This window comes from Heterodontus francisci, chromosome 2, assembly GCF_036365525.1.
Source record: "Heterodontus francisci isolate sHetFra1 chromosome 2, sHetFra1.hap1, whole genome shotgun sequence".
Lineage (NCBI taxonomy): Eukaryota > Metazoa > Chordata > Chondrichthyes > Heterodontiformes > Heterodontidae > Heterodontus > Heterodontus francisci.
This window is the reverse complement of record NC_090372.1, coordinates 26229862-26255788: the sequence shown is the minus strand read 5'-3', so window position 1 is coordinate 26255788 and position 25927 is coordinate 26229862. Positions and strand designations below refer to the sequence as shown.

The 25927-nt window shown below is 42.8% G+C and overlaps 1 protein-coding gene across 1 annotated transcript in view; it reads left to right on the top strand.

The window, feature by feature from the left end:
- LOC137380552 (collagen alpha-6(VI) chain-like) overlaps window positions 1-25927 on the top strand; it is a 174268-nt gene that overhangs the window by 128595 nt on the left and 19746 nt on the right. Inside the window, exons 24-33 of the mRNA XM_068052548.1 lie at window positions 272-322; window positions 11996-12031; window positions 12119-12181; window positions 15480-15542; window positions 17687-17722; window positions 17825-17861; window positions 19044-19058; window positions 19173-19666; window positions 21756-21837; window positions 23047-23715. Coding sequence (XP_067908649.1) covers window positions 272-322; window positions 11996-12031; window positions 12119-12181; window positions 15480-15542; window positions 17687-17722; window positions 17825-17861; window positions 19044-19058; window positions 19173-19666; window positions 21756-21837; window positions 23047-23715 — 1546 coding nt within the window. The remainder of the gene's footprint in view (window positions 1-271; window positions 323-11995; window positions 12032-12118; window positions 12182-15479; window positions 15543-17686; window positions 17723-17824; window positions 17862-19043; window positions 19059-19172; window positions 19667-21755; window positions 21838-23046; window positions 23716-25927) is intronic.

The following is a 25927-nucleotide window of genomic DNA, read 5'->3' as shown; positions in this document are numbered from 1 at the left end:
ATTCTTTTGAAATAAAGTGTTAATAATCTCTAGGAAACAATGGAATAGCATATGGAATAGTCTTGTCCCCACCTGTGACTTCCACACATAGCACCCAGCCTATGTTAATGTGTGACAATAACTAGAAATTACATTTTAATCTGCTATTGCACCAAGATAAATGTGCACCAAACATTTATGACCACATGGAATTTTAATGAGAAGGTAAATGTACATTATGGTAGAAAAATATAGTACAACTGTATTGTTAAAAATATTGTTTATCCTCTAGGGAACAGATGGCAAAAATGGATTCGGTCCCAAAGGAATAAAAGGCAAAAAGGTAACAAGCCATATTGTTGTTAGAAGGGTAAATTCATACTGCCAGTGAAAGGGTGGGTCAGGGGATCAGAACTGATGTTCTGTAGCCATATCTCCAACTCGTGATCCTTTCAAGCGAGGCTGTCTACTGGAAGAACGGAATTCTGTTCCTTGATCCGCTAAACACTTCTCACGGTTTTTATTTTGTTTTTGAAAATATATTTCTGACTAAAACATTATTATTGTGAGATGCAGGAGCAGAGTTCTGCCTTGTTTTGCCATTATTCATACTCTAATTAATACTAAGGTTTCTCCACGTATCTCCTTATAGCAACAAAGTTGAAAGAAACAGCACAAAGGCAGAGCTTTGTTAAATTACAAGACTGTTAGCTTATCATTTCCAGAATTGTTGGAATTGATCAAATGGAGTAGGAGCAGTATATTTTCTGATCAGTGAAAATCAGCTATGAAATCCTTGTACAACATTCTTCTGAGTGCTATTTTTAGGCAGGTGTCAACCTATTTAAAATAAATGTTTTAAAATCTACCTAAAAACAATGCACGGAAAAATGTAGTGAGAACACAGTAAGCACTTGATCCTAAACTTCACTGATGGGATTTTCAATTACAGTGCCTTTTATACTGAAAGATAATTCTGGTGCCCAGGAAGGCAAAATCATGACTCTCATTTTTATTAAAGTCTGCATACCATTCCATCACTGGAACACGATTAATTTTATTTACAAATACATTACTTTGATGACAAAAAGAAAAATACCTTTGCGGCCTGGGGCACATACCCAGCATAAAGCAGAGAGGGAGGAAAATTGGATGGTACCTTGAAACACTGGCTATCTATCTGGGAGAGCAGTCAATGCTAGTTTCCAATGGGGACTGCAGTTGGCAGAGATCCATCCACCTCATATAAAGCTCCTGAAGTCATAGGGAGGTGGGGTTAGCAGGATAGCTTCTCCCACTGGAATTCCTGCAGGTGCCACCTACTTTCCATGAGCAGTCAAGATACAATGAAGAGTTCAATATTCAAGTCAGGGTGGAAGCAGGGCCCAATGAGGTCTCAAGGCCACAGTCACAACTTGTAGCTCCCCAGAAGTGACTGGCAATTTTTTTGAATGGTTCTTCTGATGAAGGATCTTCTGACACCCCTCACCCCCAACGTCCCATAGATTCCCAAGATGTACCTGCCAAGGATATTACATCCAAGCACCCACACCCTGCTTCCAGATACTCCAGTGATTTCCTTCCATATTGACATCAGCTCAGCAGGAGTTTTGGAACTAAATGGCGTGAAATTAAGATCAGTAGAGTCTGTTGTTTGGGCGCTACATGTGCTGTTTGGTGTGCAAAATGGTGTCCGCGGCACATGCATACACTTTTAAGTCGAGTTGCACTGGATACCATATTGCTGGAGGTGCTTGCACATGCACAGTCAATGGCCACTGGAAGTATGCTGAGCAGGCAGATCATGACATCAATCAGCTTGCAACGCTGATTTAACACCAGCGCTACTGTTTTCAATCTCAATGCTTCAGCGAGCACACTTCCTTAACCTTACACAGTTGAACCTGTTCAGCAGCAGGAAGGAGCACCCACCAGCTCTATTTAAAAAGATCCTCAACTACTTTCAGGTTAGTTGCTGGTTGATTTCTTTTGGCAGTTGCTTCAATTTTCCAAGTGTTTCGTGCTTTCCATAGTTGTTTCAAGTTGCCAAAGTCTACAGGCAGTGGTGTGACAGATGCTCAAGGACTTTTTGCTGACTTCAAAGTTTCTGCACAAATCAGTTGCTCACAACATGGGTGCGTGAGTAACCATTTCCCTTGGAATACAGCATGGCTTGGAGAAAGAACAGAGAGCATGCAGAGCAGAACAAGCTGCTGGAAGAAGGAGGAGGAGGAAGACAGGAAGAAGGACTCTCAATTGGAGGCCATTTCTGAGGAGGAGGAGGAAAAAGAAGACAGGCATGTGATAGCGGTAACCACAACCACAATTCCCCATTCATCAACATTCATCACAGTATCCACTTGGCCACAATGCAAAAAATAAAAGGCACTACAAAATAAACATTCCACACCAAATTTATAAAGAATTTCTTTCATATTGCAAACAAAATTCAACTAATCATCCATATGCGTTTTCTTAGTGCCTGTCTTCAGTGTTTGCCTTTGCCAGTTCTAGTGTTCCTATGCATACCCTCAGTAGCTGTTGCATTGGTGATGGAAAGCTGCTTGACTTTCAGTGGAGGAGATTGCAGATAGCTTTGGAGGCCGACATCGAGCAGCTCTTGGCCTACAGGCCTGGCTGCAGATTTTATTGTCTCTGTATGGGCAGCAGCAGTCTGGGCTGGCTGGCTGACAGGTAACAGCAAGGGCACTGGTGGAGTGGTAGGGGTGGGAGGAGGAATGTTACCTTCCTGAGCGAGGACAACAGGTTCATACTCAATGTAGGCACTGTCGCTCCCTTTGGGTGGTGTCTCAGAAATCCTAGTAATCTGTTGGAGGACAGATTGCTGGACTGCTGTGACACCCTGCAGGCCCCTTTGCTCACTGGTATCCACAGCTATGATAGCCACAAGATGAACTTGCATAACAGCAGTCAGTGCTTCCACTGCAGCATTCAGATTTCCTGTGGAAGCAGCTTGTTCTGCAGTGGAAATTGACTATCAGATGCTGCTTCTTGATAGGATCCACAAGTGTGCGGATGGAGTTGGCCATTGTCATGCAGGCCCCCACCTGCCAAGAATGAGGCACATTAATTTCGCCACATGGACATTAAATTTCAAATTATTGCTAAGAAGAGAAGGCCTACGACAAGGGGTTGCCAGGCCCCTGGTTGAAAAAAACATTTTTGCATATTAACAGACAATGTTTGGAAGAAAGGAGCTATCCCCTGCTCCAATACAATCCACGAACAGACGTGGTCGAACCAGTTAGTCACATGACTAACCTGCTTGGCAGTCTGGTATTTTTCTGAATTGTACAGTTTTGAGCTGAGAGCCTGCAGAAAGCTGTTTGCTCCTGGATTAAAAATACCTCTCCTGGCTGGCTCGCCACAGCCTCTCCTGTCTGCTCCCATCTCTTTCTCATAGAACTCCAAAAACCAACTGAAGTCACATGAACCCCAAGAGAGAGAAGTCTCCTGCAGTGGACAAGGTTTAAAAAGAATACTGGGCCCCAACGAAAAGCAAGATCTGCCTACAATCAATGACTCTACAGTGAGCTCGAAGCACTGTAACAACAACCCTTCAGATATTTCCTCAAACTTTTCCACTTTATTTTTTCTTCTCTTTTCTGTCTATTTGCATGTGTGTTACGCGTATGCATGCCAGCATGGGTGCATCGTGTATCCATAGGCATCAACCGAATTTGAGCTTAAGTTTAATAAATTTCAACTTTTCTCCTTTAACCCTAAGAAAGCCTGTTTGTGCTGGTTTCTTTGCCTTATAATTGGAAAGCGGTGAACGCGGATTCATCAAGGGGAAGCTAAAAACACAGTGTGTTAAAAAAATAAAACCCTGTTACAGTAAGACCAGGTGAAGGCTGAAAGGGAACCCTAGACCTCTTTCTCACCTGGTCGTAACACCATCATTTCCATTTTGGAAAGGATGGGTCCAAGCTCAACACAAAACCCTTTGCCGAGTTGGTGCTGGACTTCTCCACGTAGGGGAGATGGTGGCATCATGGTAATATCACTAAACTAGTAATCCAGAGGCCCGGCTAATGTCTTGGGGACATGGGTTCAAATCCCACCATGACAGCTGGAATTTAAATTCAATTAATTAATAAATTTAATTAGTTAAAAACATCTGGAATTGAGAGCTAGTCTCGGTTATAGTGCCGTGAAACTATCAGTGATTGTCGTAAAAACCCCTCTGGTTCACAAATGTCCTTTAGGGAAGGAAATCTGTCCTCCGTATCTGATCTGGCCTCCATGTGACTCAACCCACAACAATGTGGTCGACTCTTAACTGCCCTCTGAAATGGCCTAGCAAGCCACTCAGTTGTCAAGAACAATTAGGGATGGGCAACAAATATCCACATCACAATCCACATGTCTGGTTTCGGGGGCTATCAAATGTAACCCCCTGAGCATTTTAAGTATTTCATTAGAAGGACGGGTATGTAGGTAGTTTGATCTTGGAGTAGGTTAAAGGGTCGGCACAACATCATTGGCCGAAGGGCCTATACTGTGCTGTACTGTTCTATGTTCTATGTTCATTTTTAGTTGAGTTTATGGGCTGAATTTTTGCCACGGAGGTGGGAAACAGAAACTGGGTTTGTTTCTGGGTCAGAAACCTGCCTCCACTGGGAAATTGATTAAAGTCGGCAGTGGAATAGTGGTAATGTCACTGGACTAGTAATCAGAGCCAGGCTAATGCCCTGGGGATGTGGGTTCATATCCCACCGGAGAAGATGGTGGAATTTGAATTCAATTAATAAATCTGGAATTAAAAAGCTAGTCTAATGATGGCCATTGTCAATTGTTGTAAAAATGCATCTGGTTCACTAATGTCCTTTAAGGAAGGAAATCTGCCATCCTTACCTGGTCTGGCCTACATGTGACTTCAGCCCCACAGCAATGTGGTTGACTCTTAAATGCCCTCTGAAATGGCCTAGCAAGCCACTCTGTTCAAGGGCAATTAAGGCTGAGCAATAAATGCTGGCCAAGCCAGCAATGCCCAAATCCCACGAATGAATAAAAAAAGTTTCACTTGGGGATGCTCTTAATTGGTATGGAGATAGGTTTCCTGTCCAATTAGAGCTAGTGGGGACAGCCACAGAATGGGTCAGATCAAGTATGGGACTGATCTAGACTCACCACAGCAGCCAGCAGTGAGGCTGCTGGTTATCCTGAAGAAGAGAACTGTGGATTGTGCCAAAGGGAGGTGAGATGACTCAAGAGAGCCCAAGGTCTAACAACCAGGCAGGGCTGCCCCTTGCTTCATTGATTCTGTCCTGCAGCAACTCACCGCAGCACCTTCATTGACCTCTACCACCTAGAAGGAGAAGGGCAGCAGATGTATGGGAACACTACCACCTGCAAGTTCCCCATCAAATCACACTCCATCCTGACTTGGAACTATATCGCCGTTCCTTCACAGTCGCTGGGTCAAAATCCTGGAACTCCCTCCCGAACAGCATTGTGCGTGTACTTACACCCCAAGGACTGCAGCGGTTCAAGAAGGCAGCTCACCACCACCTTCTAAAGGGCAGTTCAGGATGGGCAACAATTACTGGCCTTGCCAGCGATGCTCACATCCCATGAAACAAATGAATCTCATGTCAGAGGCTGTGAGGTAGAAAAAGGAGGTTCTTTTCCCAGAGGGTGGTCAGAGGAGGCCACCAGCTGAACCCAAGCAGGTCTGGCTCCAGATTGCTGCCACCGTTAGCAACTAGGAGATCTTGAATCCAGTGCCGAGAAAGATTCAATGGCCTCATACATTCTGGCAAGGTGAGTGTGACCCCCCAACCCTCCAGACATGTCTCAGGGATTGCACCCTCTAGCAGACACACCACCTCAGCAGCCTCAGGGCGTATGCGGCTCCTGAATATGGTAGGCATGTGTGCCCAGGCCACTTACTGACCCTTCAGAATGGCTCATATCCAGGGGCTCCACCCCGTTCGATAGCATGTCACGCACTGAGTAAAATTGGATAGCCTCAGCATTGCAGAGGTTTCCACTCTTGCAGATTCATCATCTCCTCTTGTATCTCCCACAGGTGCAACTCAAGGCACCCTCTCCCTCTCCCTTAGCAGGCCCAAAGCAGCATGAAAAAGAATAAGAACCTTCACACCTTGTGTGCGCACCATCCACCAGCGCAGATACTGTCACCTTGGTGGGTCCTCGCACATGTGTAGGTATGGTGGCACAGGGTGACGATTACAGCCCAAGTGTGCAGGAGGAGGTGCGAATGGCAAAGGAGCTATGGTCAGTTCTCCTCAGAGGAGGGAGGACCTGCTCAGCTGGACACAGGTGCAAGGCCTCAGGATTCACTGGAAAGGAGGCACCACCTAGACCAGCAGCAGCAGATGTGCTGGTGTATGTCAAGTTCCCTGCAGGGCCTTGGGCAGACAACGGAGGAGTATATCCAGTTCACATGTGCCACAATGGCTTAGGTCTATAAGGACATGAGCTCCTCCATAGAGAGAGTGGCCAACCTCTCGGAGAGCCATATGTGGCATCGCTCGGAGTGGATGCACTGACCTCCAAGGGAACTCTGAGCTGTTGTGTATTGCGAACCAGTCAGTGGTGCTGGTGGCACAGAGATCCTTGGAGGGGATGCCAGCTGCAACCCAGCTGGGATCCTCCTCCAGGCAAATGGAACACCCAACAAGGGCTGAGGATGCCTTGGAGGAAGCTAGAGTGCCACCTCTCATGGGGCGCCTTCATTATCCTCGATCTCCTTGGCCTCTCCGACTGAGGCACCATCTGTGCAGCAGGGCCAAGTGACAGAGGTTACCACAGCAATGATGCAGGTGAAGCAGCCTCTGGGGATGCCCCATGGGCACCTCCATGACATGGACGACCACCACATGCATCTCAGCCACAAGCCAAGTGAGCAGGCTGCCATCCCCTCTTCTGATGCCACAAGGGGAGCATTGTGTAGGCGTGGCCAAGTGGAGCACTAAGTGGGTCACTGGGGTCTCTTCCTACTGTCTCTGTGAATTGATTTCCTCTCTAGACACTTTATAAATGATGGCACATTAAGACACACGCCTGGGACTTCTTTTATTGTTGCCATGACTGGAAAAGTGGTATGAGGTGGTGAAAGACATAACAGGATCCTCCATGGTGAGGGCAAAGCCTCGGGGCAGATATGCTTCCTTCATTGGTGGTAAGTGATTAGAGGTTCCAGGGTGTGTCTTCCATGCATGTGTTAGCACAGGTATCTCAGGCTGCCTTCCATGTCGTGCCCTTCAACTTTGTTCAGAGGGGCTCAGTTGAAACTTTCCTAAATCAGGAGATTCTTGACATTCATGGCAGCCTCACAAGCCTATTGTGCCCGGGCTGTGCCTGGCCACCTCGTCATGCAGCAGGGGCATCTCTCAGTTCAGCATCAACTTCCTCTGCCTCCACTTCCTCCTCCTCGCTTACCTCCTGCTCACTGTCCTCAAAGTCCAGACCTTTCTGGAGGGCCATGTTATTGAGAGAGCAGCAGACACTACAGTGGCCAAGACCCTTGCAGGAGGGTATCGCCTGACTGGTCTAGGCACTGGAATGGCTTCCTCTGAAGCCCGATGGCCTGCTCAATGGTTGTTCTAGTGAGCAGGTGGCTTTGGTTGTACCGCTTCTGTGCCTCTGTCTGGGGCTCCAGTAGAGCGGTGAGTAGCCATCTCTTCAAAGGATAGCCCTTGTCCCCTTTGATACATCCATGCACTTTTACTTATTCTTTTCATGGGATGTGGGCATCGCTGGCAAGGCCAGCATTTGTTGCCCATCCCTAATTGCCCTTGATGGTTAGAGTGATGATCTGAGGCAGTGCGGACTGCTGGAGGATGAAGGAGTTATGGCAGCTGCCAGGAAAGTGGTCGCACACATGGAGGCAGCTCTTGTTGTGGTCGCAGACCAGCTGAACGTTGAGGGAGTGGAGGCCCTGTTGTTGAATTTCACTGGGCAATTAGTCGGAGCCTTGATGGGCACATGGGTGTAATCAATGACATCTTGCATCTGGGGGAATCCAGCGATGAAGGCAGAATCTAATGTCCTCCCTGCCTGTGAGGTTACGTCTGTCATGAGCTAAATGTACTGCCCAGCTCTGGTAAGATTACCTACGAGATGCAGTGGTGTGCTGCTGTTTGCAAGATGCCGCTAAGGTCCGCAGCTGATCCTTTGAAGCAGCCAGAAATGAAGAAGTTCAAGGCCACAGTGACTTTGATGACTACTGCCAGGACATAGCAACCAGTGCTGAGAGGTGTGACGTCTTCAGTGATGAGATCACAGATGTCTGTGACCACCTGCCTGGAGAAGTGCAGTCTCCTGCAGCACTGAGTCTCGATCATCTCCAAGTAGCTCTGTCTTCAGTGGTAAATCCTATGTTGAGGAAATGGCCTCTATTGCCTTTCTGACCTTCTTTCTTCTCTGTGCCCTCCTGCTGCTCAGGGTCCATCCTTCCTGCGAAGGACATTGTCCCTCATTGCCACCATGCCCAAAATCTGACAGTCATGCCCCCATTGCCAACTGCAGCCTTCCTTCTGGACAGGTGGCTGTTCTATTGTGATTGGCAGCCTTGCCCCCTGTTCTTTTGCCCTCACAATGCCAGAGGGGTGTCAACCCCATTAAGTGCCCGAATGCAGAGTGCCCAGTCTCCATACCATCTGCCCACTACCAAGAGCATCTCCTTAGAAAAAGGTGAATCCCCCTCTGCCCTGCTGACCTTCCCATTGGTCAGGGGTAATTCCTTGATGCAGCCATGACTGACTCTACGCTCTGCACCCACCACCTTCCAGCTGATCTGCGACTGACAGAACATGTAACCCCTGTGTCCCCTTCAAAATTCCACCCTTCAATGTTAACAAGCTGTTAACGAGCTAATTATTATCCACTGTAATCAGTTTCAATTGGGAAGACAGTGGGATGTCTGTCCTGCCCTCCCCCTGCCCTGGTTAACATTGCCAGTGCAGTAATGACGTCCTGAAACTGAAATGCCGGCTGGTGCCGGTAGTTTTTGGGGCACCCCCACCCCTGTTCTTGCCCTCAGTGAGGGCCTGCACATTCAGCCCTTTGTGATGCTGTTTGATTGCAGTTCCTACAGAGGGAGCTGTTGTATTGATCTTAAAAAAAATAGGATTCAGCAAACTACTTAAATTTTGTACAGCTTTGTTTCTGGTGCAGCGCCCTGCTTGACTGTCATTTGGATTGGAGCATATAGGGTGGAGGTCAGTGAGTGTGATTTGCAATGCTTCTGAATTTTTGACGTATGAAAATTAATCACTGGAAAATTAAGAGTACCATGAATTGGGTGCTCTGACCTTTGCTCCTAATTCTGTGATCCGTGTCACAATAGAGTTAGGCTCTTGTTCCAGTAATGGGCATTCACAGATTTGTTCTTGTTTTCTAACATTATACAGAAGGTTAAACACTAAGCACTTAATAAACCCTTGTATGTTTGTCCTAAATGAAAGAATTAGTGAACAATTCAAATTATTTATGCATTTTGGCAAATATAAATTTGCAAAAATATTGAATTTACCATCTACAATAATGTGTAAACAGCCAGGGATTGAAATTCCTCTGCCTGCTATTTTAGTAAACTCATAAGCTCACTTGCAATAAACAGGTTAAGACCTTGACTAAGGTAGTGCAAAGGAGTTTGTTGCAAACAAATTAAGCAATCTATCTGCTAAAATAGTATGTAGAGAAACTTCAATATCAAGATTCTTTAGGTAGTTTAATGGTACAATGAGGATGCCCTTATCCAATGTTTCTAACTCGAATTAAACAGAGGTGAGAGCCACCACTTAACACAAAGATATGACAAATACTTAAGCAATCCACTCTCCGGGTTTATGAAATTAAATTTCATATTCTCCACTTGCACACAGACAAGTCATAGCTGAACCGCTGGGTACACTATAGTTTATCATACTGGGGTAATGCTGTAATCCTCTGCTTCTATTGCCTAATCTCATTCAACAAGAGCTTGGGTTGGGAAATCCAGGTGAGAGTGCTGGAGCGCCATCTCTGACCTGTGCTCTCTTTGAGCATAGTTTCCTTGCTGAGTATACAAGAATCACAGAATCACTTCTTACTGTGGTTGCAATTTAAAGTACCTTTTGCTTGTAAACAGGTTAACTTAGACGTGTTGGAATTGTATTACATATCATGAAGTAGCATATAATAGCTGAGTAGACAGATGTGTACATAGCAAAGTTAATATCATAACAATGATGGTGTTACAGGACTGAGAGATTTTGATAAACTCCATCCTTAATAGAAGAGAGAAACAGATTTGGTTAACTTTTTGGATATATTATAATCAATTTGTGTACATTGAATATTCTGTCAATTTCTCCTTGCAGTTCCTAAATCCTCATACTTTTAAACATGATATAATCAAATAATTGAGACAGTGCTTAATTGCACTGTCATCAGGAATTTACGCCAAGGTTTTCTCAATTTTCCACCATAACTTCAGCACAAATCCTACATAAACCATGTAAATGGTGTTTCTGCTGAACTTCTGGAAGCCAGTCAAAACCCCATGATGAAGATTCCTGACACACATGATGTGGCTGTTGCTGATTGTTATTTTGCGCAAATCCAAAAATTATTCAGTCCCCAAGTCAAACTATTGGAAAATTTCCACAGATAGTTTCTATTTGCCAGTATGGGTGCACAATCTCTCCAAGCAGCGAGACATCTCAGCTACCCATGTCCATAGAGCTCAGAGCAAATTGGTAAGAGCCAAGGCTTATGGACCTATGAATGTGCAAAGTTATTGTTAGAGTTTATACATTCAAAACCAAAAAGCACATCAGAACACAGTACTGCTAAGCTTTGCAGTGCTTATCCAGCCAGCAGCATCCAATCTGACATGTTTATTTCAAACTGAATGGGAACAATCCCAGTGATAGGTCTATCCCTCAAGCTCTAAATAACAAAACAGGCTGCCTGGACAATCATTAGCAGTGCCTTGGAATACTCTAAACCTGCCGGGTTCAGGTATCAGTCAACTAAGTCTACATAAAAGGCAAAATCACCAGACAGAAAGAAAAAAAGAAAAGATTTGCATTTATATAGCATCTTTCACACCTTTAAGATTTTTCAAGCACTGAATATTCGATGAATTATTTTTGAATTATGCTCAGATAAACAAATGTGGCACCTAGTGTGCAGAGCCACCTCCTACAATCAGTACATGAGAAAAATGAGCAGCTGGTCTGTTTTTGGTTCATGGATAAATTGGCCAGGACACTGGGAGAAGCACCTTGCTCTTCAAATAGTGCCATGGATTATTTTATATTCAAAACAAGAAAATCTATGACACTGATGTATGAATTGTAAAAAGGTAGATTGCCCAGTAATTATTTATAAATAACTTTTGAATATCTTTTTCACTTACATATATTGATGTTGTATCCCTTAGTTGATCTCATATGACGATAGATACAAAACCAAGGTCTACCTTCTTTAAATGTAAACAATGTCAGTGATTCCATATGATTAAAGATTGCGCAGCCAGTGTTTCTGACTTCCAGCTGCCCGAGTGCAGGATAGGAGTAGTGCTAATGTTGGCCTTGCTGTTTAGCTGCTTTCTTCAGGTGTCATGAAAACGGCTGGCCAACTGACAAGAGAAGAGGACATGAATGTAGGAAGACAAGGAAAGTCCCCCTACTCCACATTACTTACATGACATTGCTGGACCTACTTCTATTGCAGTTGTAGGCCCAGCTCCACTCCTATGGGAGAAGCCCTAAAGATCTGCAGGGAAGTGTAAAGGTTGTGGAGACCCACCATAATGGATCTCTGGTCCATTTTTCCTCAGCTTTAGGGATTGTAAAGGTCAAGAAAATCAACTACAACTCATGGGATATATTGGGTATTTCATACCTCATATTGTTTATTATTAAAGGTACTAATAATATAAGCATTACTAAACATTGACGAGTTACATAATAGAATCAGTGATGGTAAAATATATATGGACTAAAAATAACTGCTGTTAAATTAAATTTTATAGGGAGCACGAGGAAACCCTGGAAGTGCTGGTCCACAGGTAACTACCACAATTTTTGTTGTTCCACATTTTATATTAAAGATATAACATACTGGTTAACCTGAACTTATCTATCGTGGAATTTAGGGAGCGGATGGAGTACCTGGAGCCTCTGGTAATGAAGGACTAAAAGGAATAAGAGGTCGCAGGGTAGGATTTTCATTTAAATTATTCTCAACTTATTTGTTTCAAGTCCTCAAAGATACAGAAGCATATTTTCTGCTGAATTTTATTTTCCTGCTTTATACATGCCATTTTACTAAAATTGGCAAATGGCTGAAAAACTTGTCAGGTTCTTTTTGCCTATTGCTGGTCTAATGAACAGCCAGTACCTCAAAACATTGATGGGTCTGTTCTTACTCCAGCTTTATCTATTGACATTCTTGGTCTCACTGTTTTTATTTTCCTTATTTCAAATGAATCTCCCACATCTCTATTGAGAAAAGCACCTGTAAAAAGCTCTTTTTTAAAAAGTTTATCTCAATCACTTCTCTTAAACTCAATAGCTTTTAAACATTCAATAAAGCCTAAACCTGTCCAAGGCTTGAATATTGTTTCCATATCTGAGAAGCACTTCTGGCATCTCTATCATACCCTTATTCAGGATACAAGAAAAAGCTTGTTGTTCAACAGATGATTCTTTTATTTTTAGTCTCCGGTGCAAACTTCAGATTTCTGTTTCATTGACCCCACTATAGCTATTAGTCGTCTGAACTTTATCCTTATGTTCCTCCAAAGCTCCAAATACACCACTTTACAAGCTTTTCCTCCTCCCAATGTGGTCATTGTTAGAAATGAATGCTCATTAAACTGTCAATTGCTCTAATTCATTACAATTAAAACTGTGGAACTTCTTGCTTCCCTCAAGTTTCCCTTCTTACAATGTTTTAACACCCATATACAATGTCATCTAATTACTACTACTTTAATTTATTATTACCTCACCTTCTTACTCTTTTCAACATTGTCGTACCATGGACCTTGGCCCTTCAACTAAGTTTATATGCCAACCCATTTATAAATTTAATTGGCACTAATCATCTGTTGAAATGTCTTCCTTGGCCAACCTTGACCTTTTGGGGAAAATAACATGCAAAAAAAAACTTACAAAATAATGTGTTTAGATTTTCTAAAAAAGTTCAATAAAGTTCCCCATGAAAGACTTTTACAGAAGTTGAAAAGAGGGAATTAAAAGCAAAACATGGAAGTGGAAAAGAAGCTCGTGAACCAAAGGAAGCAATTAGTACTTGCTGGGGAAGTAGAATTGGGATGAAGTGTAGGCAAGAATTATTGACTGGAATCCCCCAGAGGTTAATACTAAAATCTTCACTGCTTCTGATCTATATTAATGATTTGGATTTAGGCTTGAAATTCAATACTGCCAAACACAACCAATAATTGGAGCAAGATAAGATCTGTAAATAGACATTGGCTGATAATATTTATTGCAGGCAAGTGGAAGGTAGTACACTCTGCAAATAGAAATTATGTCATACCTAAACTGCAGACCATGCAGAAGTATAGCTAAAGATGAAATTAGAAGGAATCTGGAAGCAGTAGTAAACTTAACATTCAAAGAGGATTTTAAAAATGTACATCACCTATGGGGAGACCACACCTGCATTTCAGAAATTGTGGCTGTGTTACCCATGATTTTTCACTCATTAATTTTAGTGGATCTACAAGTGTGCCCAACACATTTGCAATTTCATAAAGGGAGTGATTGGTGACTGAGGCCTCCTGCTGGTAGCATGTAGATGTTGAATTGGTATCAATGGGGGGATATTGAACCCCCCAGAAATGGGTGGATTTGGGTGGGTGGGAAGTTATCATGTAAAAAAAAATCTCAAACCAGAATCGAAGCCGTCCACTTCCAGTCTTAACGGAGGCAGTACTGGGGACGGGCAACCAATCCACTCCAGGAGGTGGGTCACTCATTTAAATATTTTAATGAGGCTCTGTGCCTCATATTTTCTCTCTGTTCCAATTTTAATGTTGGCCAGCTGTGTTTACCAGGCCTCTGGAAACCCTGCAGCTAAAAGGAGGCAAGAACTGCTACATGGAACAGGTAAGTGCTTTTCCAGCACTGCTCATGTACCAGGACAAGCAGGAGTATCTCCGCTCGGTCCAACAAGCAAACCTGTTAACTCCCCAGCGATCGGACCCCTCCACCACTGTGAGCTGATACCTTCCACTGCCCACAATCACCTCCAGGATTCCATGTCCTCCACGGGCCTCCTGTGATCCTCTGATCTCTCTGAGCCCCCCACCATGCTCTTCTCTCCTCTTTCCCCAAGCTTTTTCTGGGCCCTTCCACAATCTTCTCCCCCTCTGAACCCTGATCTCATCGAGCCTCCCCTCCATCCTCCCTCCCCACATCAAGAGCACCATTCAATCTCTTCCTCTCTCCTCCGATTCCCGGATGTGGCTTGGTGCCGAAGGCCTATCTGCCCGACAGCCAGCAGCCTCTCAATCTGGATGGCTGTGGCCAGGAAAATAACAATCAGTTCCTACTTTTAAATTCAGCAGGACCTGAAGAAAACCCATTCTCCCAGGGCTCATGCCTGCAAAATCACACCCCTCCCTACCACCACCAGCCCCTCATCAGCTCCCTCCCCCTTAATATTGGGCCCAATAGAGATAATCACTGTAGAGCAGGAACAAGCAAATTAAAAACTGAATTTTATTGCTCAGTCAATAAATTGGAGATGATACCTGATAGAGATAAATTAGTTAAATCCAGAACACTATTTCAAAATAACTCAAAGGAATATATACTAAATCTACAGAAAGGTCAATTTAGAATTGATGTCAGGAAGAACTCGTCATGCAAGAAGTAACTGGCATTTGAATTGGTCTTCTGGATAGGGTAGTGGCAACAGAAGCCTCACATTCAGTCATTCAAGGGGCAGATGAGATGTTGGCATGACTGAATTGTTCGTCCTGAATGGATATGCTAAGCTAAGCCCAAGTAGCTCCCTGGTTCATATTTATCCTATGATCTTGGACTTTGGTAATTATTTTCAATGTTTTTTTTTAAATGTCTATTAGTGTTAAAGAGGAAAATTTGGATATATGCTTCACCAATGCTTTGATAAATACATCCACGTAAAGGATGTTTCAATTGGGCAACATTGTTCTCAGATAGCCACTCCTAAAAATAGTGCTTATTTTTATTGAACGTGGGAAGATGATTCTATAAACCTGTTGGTCTATGATTATACTAGAGAGAAGTTAAATCATCAGCTATTCTTGAGATCCCATTAAAACATCCTGTAGCAAAGATTTAGGAAACATTTTAGATATATTGACAATATTGATAATAAGAGGATATTAAGTAAGTTACAGTCACAACTGCTGTCTAATTGTCGAACTGTTTATAACTATCACTGACATTTTCACTTGATAAAGTTTTCAGTGAGATAATGTGATATTCCTCTAATATTAGGGTACTTCTGGTAATCCTGGTAATCCTGGTGATGCAGGCATGATTGGATATCCTGGAGAAAGGGTAAGATATAATTCCACAAAGTGAGCAAACTAGTCAGAAAAGTTATTAATGCGCTGACAGATAATGGGATAGGTGCCACAGAACATGAAATGAGATGTGCTTTACCTGCAATAGGAGTGCTTGGTACAGTCACGAGAGTCATCCAAGATTGTTATTTTTACTCAGTGGTTTCATACTTCACCTCCATGTACACAAGCAAATATAAACTTTTCAAAGGCCAACAGCAGCAACACTGACAATTACTTATGTATTTATGCCTAACCAATGCATATTGAAACATTAAATGATGTAATTTTGAAGTTTTGATAGTGGCCCTACCTCCCCTTTGGTCTATTTGATGCAATATTGTCTGGCTGCATTGGCAAATATTACTTTTTCTCAACTGTTGCACTTTATGTGTTGTGCTCAGATTTTCAGTTGCACCTCAATTTTAGACAGCATTGTTGCTTCATAAGTACCCTTCAATACCTAGCAAGGGCATTGCCAAGAACAAGATGCGTGGGGTGTGGAATTTGGATCTGTAGCACTGCCGCAGAAGTGGATCACCCACCTGGAGGTGCGTGCTGTGCCGCCAGTTCTCTCAGCGTGGCCTGTACGGCACACCATCTTGAGAAGGGTATTCATGTAGGGGTCCCCTGCTAGCGCTGGAAGCAACTGAATTTGTGCAGTCATGACACCACATGGCCCAACTGGTTTATGTGATGCCCATTTTCCAAATTTGGGCCATGCAGGCCCATTCAATGAATTTGGAAGTTACTCACCAAAGACCGAGCTCGCAGCTGCAAGGTGGACCCTGCACTCACCTTAGTTAAAGGGCCAGACATCCAACTTGCAAATATGATGCTTTTAAAGAATATCTGCTATTTCAAAGTGTCTGAGTGTACTCTGGAGTGTTTTTGGAGGTATTGTGGTGAGTTCTTGGATTTGGCAGGGAGCGTTGCTGCATCTTTACAGGGATAGCAGAAGAGAAGGTGTTCACACAAAGGCTGCAACAGGTACGGGGGCTGGAGTTACTGTACCTCTGGGTCTGCAAGATGGGGGAGATAGAGCAGACGCTGTGAAGAGGGCATCCTCCATGCTCCTTGACTGTAGCAGGAGGCTGTCTGGCAGGCCAGCCAATGCACCCAGCATCTCGGAATGCGTGCTCATCAGCATTCTCCTGTATGCTGCCTCATCGAGGTCCTTATCTGAGTCCGCAGAACTCATCTGCAACCTCATCCTCTGGTAAACTGACACACAAACCATTCAAAACCCCTGGCCTGCAGCCCGCTTGTGCCCAGTGACCCACCACATGCTAATCCCAACTCTATACTAGTCTCTAAGGTACGTGCAGTGCCAGTATTTGAGCTGGTGGCTGCGAGTGTCAGATCAAGTACGGAGCTTCTTATCAGTGTTGAGTGGTTCCTCTCTCTCCTCCTCCTGAGTCTGTTGTGGCTGGGCGGGCTGTAGTTCTTGGATGTCTGAAAGCAGACCTCTGGGTGAAACCTGGAAGCCTCCCAGTGGGTTTTGGGGGTGGAGGGCCCTCCTTTATGGGCACTCCATGGCCAACGGAGCAATGGCTGCCCTTGCGGCAATGTGCCATTGGCGCTCAGCATCCCCACCAATCACAGGGCCCTGACTGCTTAGTCCTGTCACTTGGGGATGGGCCGCCATTCTTAATTGGGCGGCAGCCCTGACGCAGCCCCTTAATTGGCCGCTGGCAGAAATAAGTTTTCAGCCCCATAAGTGGGACTTCCCCTTTAACAGAAAATTCAGCCTATCTGTTCTGCCAAGGTCCTAGAATTAATAATTGGGTTTTGCTGATTTGGAGGCAGCAGTAGGAGTGCTACAATTAGATTCCATAAGGAGTGGAAAACCACCCAGATTTCTGCTCCTGCTTTCTATCTGGTAACCCCTACTGAACTTCAGACATTGGGTGAAGATGAGAGCAGATTCAGTTGTAATGTCTCTTATGATCAATGAGCTTGTTACAAAATCAGTTCAGTTCACATATCAATGATAGTTACTTGGGCAAAACAGTGAAAGGTGTCCATGGAAAAATACCCAGCAAAATGTCAATTCCTTCATGGGAAAGGGGAGAAAACATTAATAAGTACAAAAATAAATGTACTCTTTAAACAAAGTGTATCTTTCCTTTATTTCAGGGCCCCAAAGGACCACCAGGCCGTGCATTGGAAACGGTATGTAGCTTACTGTATATGTATAAAATCTATTGATGTAGTCTAATCATAGATTTTATCTAACATTTGTTTGAAACTTAAATTTTCTTATTTTCGTTGCAGTCTTGTGGCCTTGTAACATATATACAAGAGAACTGCCGTAAGTAACAACCGTTTCATATCGTTCTTTTCAGTGATTTTTAAGTTGCAGTCTCTCAGTAAAATTGGAAAACTTAAGAAATATTATAACTTGAAGGTTTTCATGGAAAAATGAAACCAAATTTTGCTCAAATTCCTTTAGATAATGATGAATATACTGATATCTTTAAACTTCGCAACTAGGTTTTCCAAAATTTATTTCTATCTCCAGATAAAAAAGAAAATATAAGAATGATATTGGAGATCAGGTGGTGCAGTGATCAGACACGGTTCTCTCTTCTCAGTTTGAATCTAGACTGAACTGATAAAAGATAGGGACCTATGAAAAGTGATTTTAAGGCTTCTGTGCAAAAGAAACTCAGCCATCTCAATTCAGTTCCTGAAGACTATGCGTCAACAGCATGCATTGACCTAATCTGGCATTAAATTGGTCCAATTGCTGTAGGAAATCCAAAATATCACATTGTTGAATTAGGGGGTGCTGGATGCTGACAGTAAGGGCTGGATTTTCCTCTGCAATCCCGTCCAAAAAAGTGCAGGATGGCAGAAAATGGGGAAAAAGTGAGGTGGTGATGCCCTCCACTGCACTTCTACCACAAGCACAATGGGTTGGATTTTATTTAATTGGCAGGACTCCTGGTGACTGGTCGGAAGGTGGGGGGCGGGGGTGGTGGTTGCGACCCCACCTTTCACCTTTATCGGACCTTCAGCCAAATTCAACAGCATGCAGGATGTTGTCCTCTTTAAGGGACAAGATCTGGCCCCAAGAGCTGCTGGCTAATCAGAGGGCCAGCAGCTCAGCAGTCCCAGCAGCGCCACAGTGTGCATTGGCCACTGTGTGCACCAACCTTCCCTCTACATCAGTCTAAATACTAATTATTGATTTATGTGTTCATGCGCGCAGCAATTTTTAAAAAATGACCAAAATATAGTGTTCAAGACTATGGGCTGTTTTGTAAACAGAAACTTTTCCCTCATTGTAACCTAACTAATAGTTCCCTGAGGCTCTGCAATCTCAGGTATTAAAGTTACATTAAGGTACAAACCCACTTGCAGAATATGGCTTGTGGAGTTGCAACTGTTAGATTTTGGTTATTTTTGTGTTTCTGATGAAGGGGGTAATAATAAAAATGTGTTACGTTGGAACTTCAGTCATTAATTTTACTTTATCTTCTTTCTTTAGTTTGTTGTTCACGAAGTAAGTATTCTTTAAAGAGTTTTGTGAATTTAAACATTTGCCATTCTTTGAATTTTGACTCTTTCTTACTTGAATAAACATATTTCTATATTAAGCTTATTTGTATTGTTGCAGGAAGAGGAGAGTGCCCTGCATACCCAACAGAGCTGGCGTTTGCACTGGACATGTCTGCAGATGTCACACCAGCTATATTTGAAAGGATGAAGGGAATTGTAATTAATTTTCTACAGGATATTAACATCGCTGAAAGCAACTGTCCCACCGGTGCTCGAGTGGCGGTTCTTTCTTACAATAATGTAGCAAAGCCTTTCATTCGATTTTCGGCCTTTAAGAAAAAACAGTTGCTTCTGAAAGAAATAGAGGCACTGGCACATGAGCGATCAACTAGCAGACGGAATATCGGCATTAGTATGCAGTTTGTTGCAAGAAATACTTTTAAGCGAGTTCGTAATGGTGTCCTTGTGAAGAAAATAGCTGTTTTTATCACTAATGGCGGATCCCAAGATACTGAGGCTATAGCTGCTGCTGCCTCACAATACAGTGCTTCAGGTATCACTCCAGTCATCATCTCCTTTAAAAACATCCCAGAAGTGGAACGGGCTTTTAAGGTGAGGAAAATTATATATATATATTTTAACATTCTCTTTAGCTGTTTTTAAAATGTTGATTGGTTCTGCAAAGGGTGTAAAATTAGCTGGAATTATAAGCAGCAAGATGTGCATAAATTTTAATTTTCAAGATCTATTCCACATATTCCTGATAGTTTTCAGACTGTTTTAATTTTGTGCGTGGCTCTGATGAACTGCAGATTGTTGTTTCTTTTTTCGTGTTAGTGGTTACGTTTATGGACAAGTAGATTTTAAATTGTTTTTAAAGTGGGTTGCAAGCCATTAGGATGTAAAATTTAGAATTTCTACAACTGTTCAGCACATGAATAATTTATATACATGTTGTAAAGCCATTAGGTTTTTCAAACTGAACCCAAGTCTAGATTTCCTCCTGTTTTAATTCCAACTGTTCACTGTGGGCAAAGGAAGCTTTATTTAAAAAGTTACAAATATCAGCAAGTAAGCCTGAGAAAATTTGCAACATAGGTAATCTCAATGGGATTACCATTGTATTTGTGTGGGAATTATAGACAATTTTTAGGAAGAATAATGCCCTGCCTAGCCCAGAAGAAAACCTAAGATAAAGCATTTAAACCAGGGTTGTCCATTCTTTTCGCGTGGGGGTCCACATTACAAGTTTTGCCTTACATGGGGGGGCCAGTGAGATAAGTTTGCAAAGATAAAGGTATTAAAAATTGATCTTACTATTATTCAAAACAACAACAAATGTACATTTTTGTGAAGAAGTTTTAAATGAGAAGATTAATTTATTGACTTACTTCATCTCCACTATGTTGGACACAGATTTAATGAGATACTTGGCACCTTTTTGCTTGCACAAGTAGTCACTGTTTGCCTGCATACTTCTTGTAGTGATGCAGAGCATTCTGGATAGATGTCATTCTGTCAGGAGTGATCTTGATCACTGGCCCTGCCTCTCTCTCACTGCCCTATCACTCTCTCTCTCTCTGTTTCCCACCACCCCCCCCCAACCCCAACAGTTGCAGTCAACGAAAACGCTCAGCAGATGCTTGGCCACTTTTTTTTTTAAGATCGCACTGTCAGTTTCACAGCTGTCCTGACAGCTGCTGAAATTGGGAACAGCCCTTTCCCAACTTCAAAGAGATTTGGGGTTTTCTGGCAGGCTTTAAAAAAAAAAGTTGGAACCTGCCGGAAAACCCCAAATCTCTTTGAAGTTGGGAAACTGCTGTTTCCGATGTCAGCAGCTGTCAGCTGTGAAACTGACTTGCGATGCTTTTTAAAAGACGGTCTGACAATGGGAAATTTCTCATCTTCATTCATGGACACCTGGCGAGGATGAGGAATGGCCGCAGGTACAGTGTACATCCGCGGGCTGGATGGGGAAAACTTTGACAGGCCGGATCCTGGCCAATGAGCCATAGGTTGGACAACCCTGATTTAAACTTAACTTCCAGACCTCTTCTGACCCAGGATCCAGTTCTCAACAGGTTTGCCTGATGGGGTAGTGGATTCTGCTCCACTGTAGACCTCTGGTTGAAATTGCAGATTGAGTCCTGATTAAATCATCAGACCTGATGGGTGGAATTTTATGCTCTCCCTTGTGGCGGGTTTGGAGACGAGGAGAGCATAAAATCGGTGGGATGGTGGCCAGGGTGGGGGACACCGTCACCAACCTGCCTCCGCTGAAATTTGGTCCGGGTGGGGAAGGCCTCTGAAGGGTCAGGTTAAGTGTCTGCTTGGCACTAAATTTGACGGCTCATCTGTACAAGAGGCGATGTCGCCGTCGGTTTCCACAGACATCAAGACTCCCGCCGCCAGCATAAAATTCCACTCGATGTCCCTATCTAAACTAGGGCTCTGCTTCCTACCTGTGGGTGTCCTGCTCACCTGCTCAAAATAGCATGTTACTATCAGGATACAACAGGAATACAGCAGGATTAAAAGGAGTAAGTGACTCACCTTATGTTAACTGCTCCCATCTGACCAATTTCCACCAGGCAGGAGAAGTTAAAATCGGCATCTTTCTATTACTGAATTATGTTATTACATTTACAAATTTTGGAGATTATTTTAAAATTTGGATTTTCTTTACATTCTTTTTCATAAGAATACAGTGGTTGTGTTGCCAAGACAGCAGCAACGGTCCCAAGAGCTGTTACGCCGAATCTATTTATGCACACTGTGCTTTGGTATGATTTTAGATTTATGAAACCTAAGCCTAAAATATATTAAGAAATCTCGCGACTATGCGCTCTTCCTGTCTACAAAACCTTACTTCCTGTTGTCACTGTTTTGTCACAGTTTTTGGTGTATTTTTTCTCCATTGTAAAGTCCTATGTCTACATTAATAATGCAGACAACCTACATAAACTTGTCATGCTATACTTATACCACCTAACCAGTGTTAGGACTGTAGTGCCTCAGTCTATGTGTCCCAGCAACTTAGCCTGTGTCACAGAGAAATTTTTATGTTCTAACCAACCCTACTTCTATGTTTCTCAAATTGCCTTACATTTTGCTATTTAATTATGTTATAAAGACAAAGTATTATATAGCCTTCAAGATAGAATGTATGACTATCTAATGGGGATTGAATTACATCTGCATCCCCACCCTCTAACCTTGCTACACCTGAAGGCTACACTTGGTCCTGACTCTGTGTGTAATGGGAGATTCATTAATATATTATTAAAAATCCAGTCTATTTGCATACTTCCTGTCCATCTTCCTGCTGTCCAGATTTTTGGTCATGCTGTTCTGTCAGTATTACACTATAAAATTGTCTATTCAAACATTTAAAATGGAATTTCTGTATGTTAACAGTTGCTTTTAATAATATAGTCGCCGCTCTGGCCAGTATATTATTTTGTGGACTGACTTTCTTTAGTCTTTCTCCAAACTCCATCAATATCTTTCTTGATTATCAATTAATTAATAAAAATCTGGAATTGAAAGCTAGTCTCAGTAATGGTGCCATGACACTATTACCGATTGGCATAAAAACCCATTTGGTTCACTAATGGGAATGAAATCTGCTGTCCTGGTCTGGCCTACGTGTGACTTCAGACCCACAGCAATGTGGCTGAGTCTTGACTGCCCTGTGAAATGGCCTAGCAAGCCACTCAGTTGTCAAGGTCCATTAGGGATGGGAAACAAATGCTGGTATAGCCAGTGACACCCATATCCCATGAAAAGAATTTTTAAAAAATGTTTTTAATTTCATTATACATTGTGTCATATATATAAAAAAAAGTTTAAACTTTGATGTTTAATACTTTACAGTTGTAAAATAACAGCAAAATAAAACACACAGACACAAATCTAAAAAACATAGATCTAACACCCAAACATCTTGTTCAGCAAAATATGAAGTAATAAATTCTAATCTTTCTTTACAGATGAGTGTAAACCAGATGACCAGTGTCCAAGAACCACTGCCCCACTTCCTATTCCAGTAAACCTGGACATAGCATTTGTTGTTGATGACTTGCAGCAAATGGAAACTGCGCAATCAGAAACAGTTCAGCATTTCTTAAATTCAATGGTTAACACATTTTTAAGTTCCACAGAACCAAAGGCCTCTGATCTTCATCCCAGGGTGGCTCTGGTACAACACATACCAAATTACACACCAGGATATGGGAAAGATCCATTTAACCTGGAGTTTGGAATTTTGGATTACACTGCAAAAACACTGAAGAAGAGGCACATCCAAGACTCATTCAGTCAACTAGAGGGCTCCACTGACATTAGCAATACCATTGAATGGAGCCTGAAGAATTTCTTCATAAATCTCACAAATCAACAAATTTACAAGGTTATCTTTACAATATTTTCAGGGGAAACAAGTATTGATGAGAAGCAATTACTGGAAATATCAAGAGAAGCCAAATGTAAAGGTTTCACAATATTTGCACTGGCCCTTGGAAAGGTAACTAATGTCTCAGTCCTGGAGGAGTTTGTCAGTTTTCCTTTTGATCAACATTTAGTTCAATTGGACAGAGCCCTGGAGGCTGAAATGGAATATGCACGGAAGTTTGCAGTGGCTTTTCTGAAAAACCTGGCAAGTAAGTGCAGTAACAACCAAATGAAAAGTTTACAAATACAACTATAACTGGATATTGTTCAGTGTTGACATTTCATGTGATGAACACAAAAACAACAGCTTATCTGGTGCTGTTTCATTCTAATTTAAGTGAATTAGTATCTATCTGTATTGGCATCTGTTACAAATTGAATTTGGTATTTCATTGAAAACTCATCTTAAGTACTTGCTGTATCTGTTGTTCCTTTAGCGGATACTGTGATAGGCATTTTCAATATTAAAGTTGTCATACTGTATGACACATTGGGTGAATTTTACCAGCCCCTCGACGCTGCAGGTCGCGGCACGGGGTCCAGTAAAATTCTGTGGGGAAAGGCCCGTCTTGATCCATGACGTTGAGAAGGGCCCCCTGGCAGCAGGCCCTTCATCTGCATATTCAAATTAACATGAATGACATGGAAATAAACCTACCTGCAGGCGGTGGCCGTCCCATGCCGATTTTACAGCCGGCATGCGTCCTTCACGCGCCTTCGGAAGGTCGTGCGGAGTTCCGAGGTGAGAACCTGGTGGGGAGGGGGGAGGAATAAAATTTCCAGGGCAGGAGGGGTGGGGGAGTGGGGAAATCACTTTTTATTGGATGTGTGGATGGTGGGAAGGGATTGAAGGGCAAATGTTAAGAGGTTTGGGGGGGTAAGTGCTGGTTGGTAATAAACTTTCTTTCTCTGCTAATGTCCTGAAAAAAAACAATGGGGAGGATGGGAAAGGGCCCATTATTTATTTAATTTTTAATAAATAATGCTGTACAATATCACTTTACAAATTGAATTTCTCCTAAGGGCATGCAGCCCTTTAAATATGGCATTGGCATTGGACACCGTTGCCGGGGACGCAGCGGCTGCCCCCTCCACGTCATTGACTGCGGCAGCTCCGCCCCCTCCAATTAGATGAGCCCCCGCGCATAATATCGCGGGGGTTCCTTGGCAGCACTTCTGTGTCGGGAGGCCTCCAAGTTGAAAGCAAATTCAGGCCATTTATTACTCTGAGTATATTACCCTGAAATTTCACAATCTGGCACGGGGTTCCTAAAAACTCAAAATACCTTTTAGAGATGCCATTAGTTTCTCAGTAACATTAATTTCTAATATCCAGTATCACAGTTTAAACAAAAAAAAGCATAATATTATTAACTTTATCCATTGGATTGCCTTTTGTGTCTTTTAAAGATTTTATTAGAAGGGCTAAGCCTCTCCCAAAAGTCTGGACTTAATATTTTTACCCAGAGCTCTGTGAGCTAAATTTGGATTGTGTCTTCTGAACATCTGCAGTGATGCATCATTTTGAGTCAGCTGCACTAAGGGGATGTGTTTGCCTACATGCTAGCATGTCCCAGTAGCTTTGGAAAACCGGAAGAAAAGTTTCAGAAGCTGTACTGAGGTAAAACTTCTGCTGAGTACCTGTTTTAACGAGAGGATTTGTGTGTTTGAGAAAACAAGAAATGACAGAGTTTTGATAATGTACCAGTTTTGAGTTTCATAAACTTCAATGTAAGTATATTAAACTGAGTAGGAGATTTCGGAGAAAGAGTCAAAGAGAGAAAGAAAAAGAGAGGTAACAGTGCTCTCTTCATTTAATATAAATTCAAATTAAAAACACCAGTTGAATTTTAAAGCCAACTAATGATCTGCAGCTGCCAGTTAGAAAAAGCCAATGCTAACTCTGTCTGCCTGTGAGGCAGATTTTTGCTTTGCCAATGGTGGAAAACTGCCAGCAGCAGATCAGCTGCCATTATAAACCAGCCTGATCTTTTCCATCGATGGAAGGAAAAATTGAACAGGGTGTGTAATAAGTGGCTCACCTGCTACCATCAGTTTTATGCCACAGGCGAAAGTGCAAATCTACCCCAGAGATTCTAATCTCTAATATCTAAGCAACAGAGAGAGCGAGGCAGATACAAAAAGAAAGGCATACACACAGTTTTTTACTCATTCTAATTTGAATTCATGTTAAAACATGTGTGAAATTGGGTTTGGTAGCACTCGTCGTTTGGATGCTACGAGTGCCACTTGGGAACCAAAATGGCATCTGATGTGCACATGCACACTTCAAGCCTGAATCGCACCAGATGCCATCGTGATGAGGGTGTTAACCTACGCAGCGACCATTTGCCAGAAGCAGGCAGAGCATGCAGATCATGATGTCAACCAGGTGGTTTGATACCAGTGCTGTCATTTTGG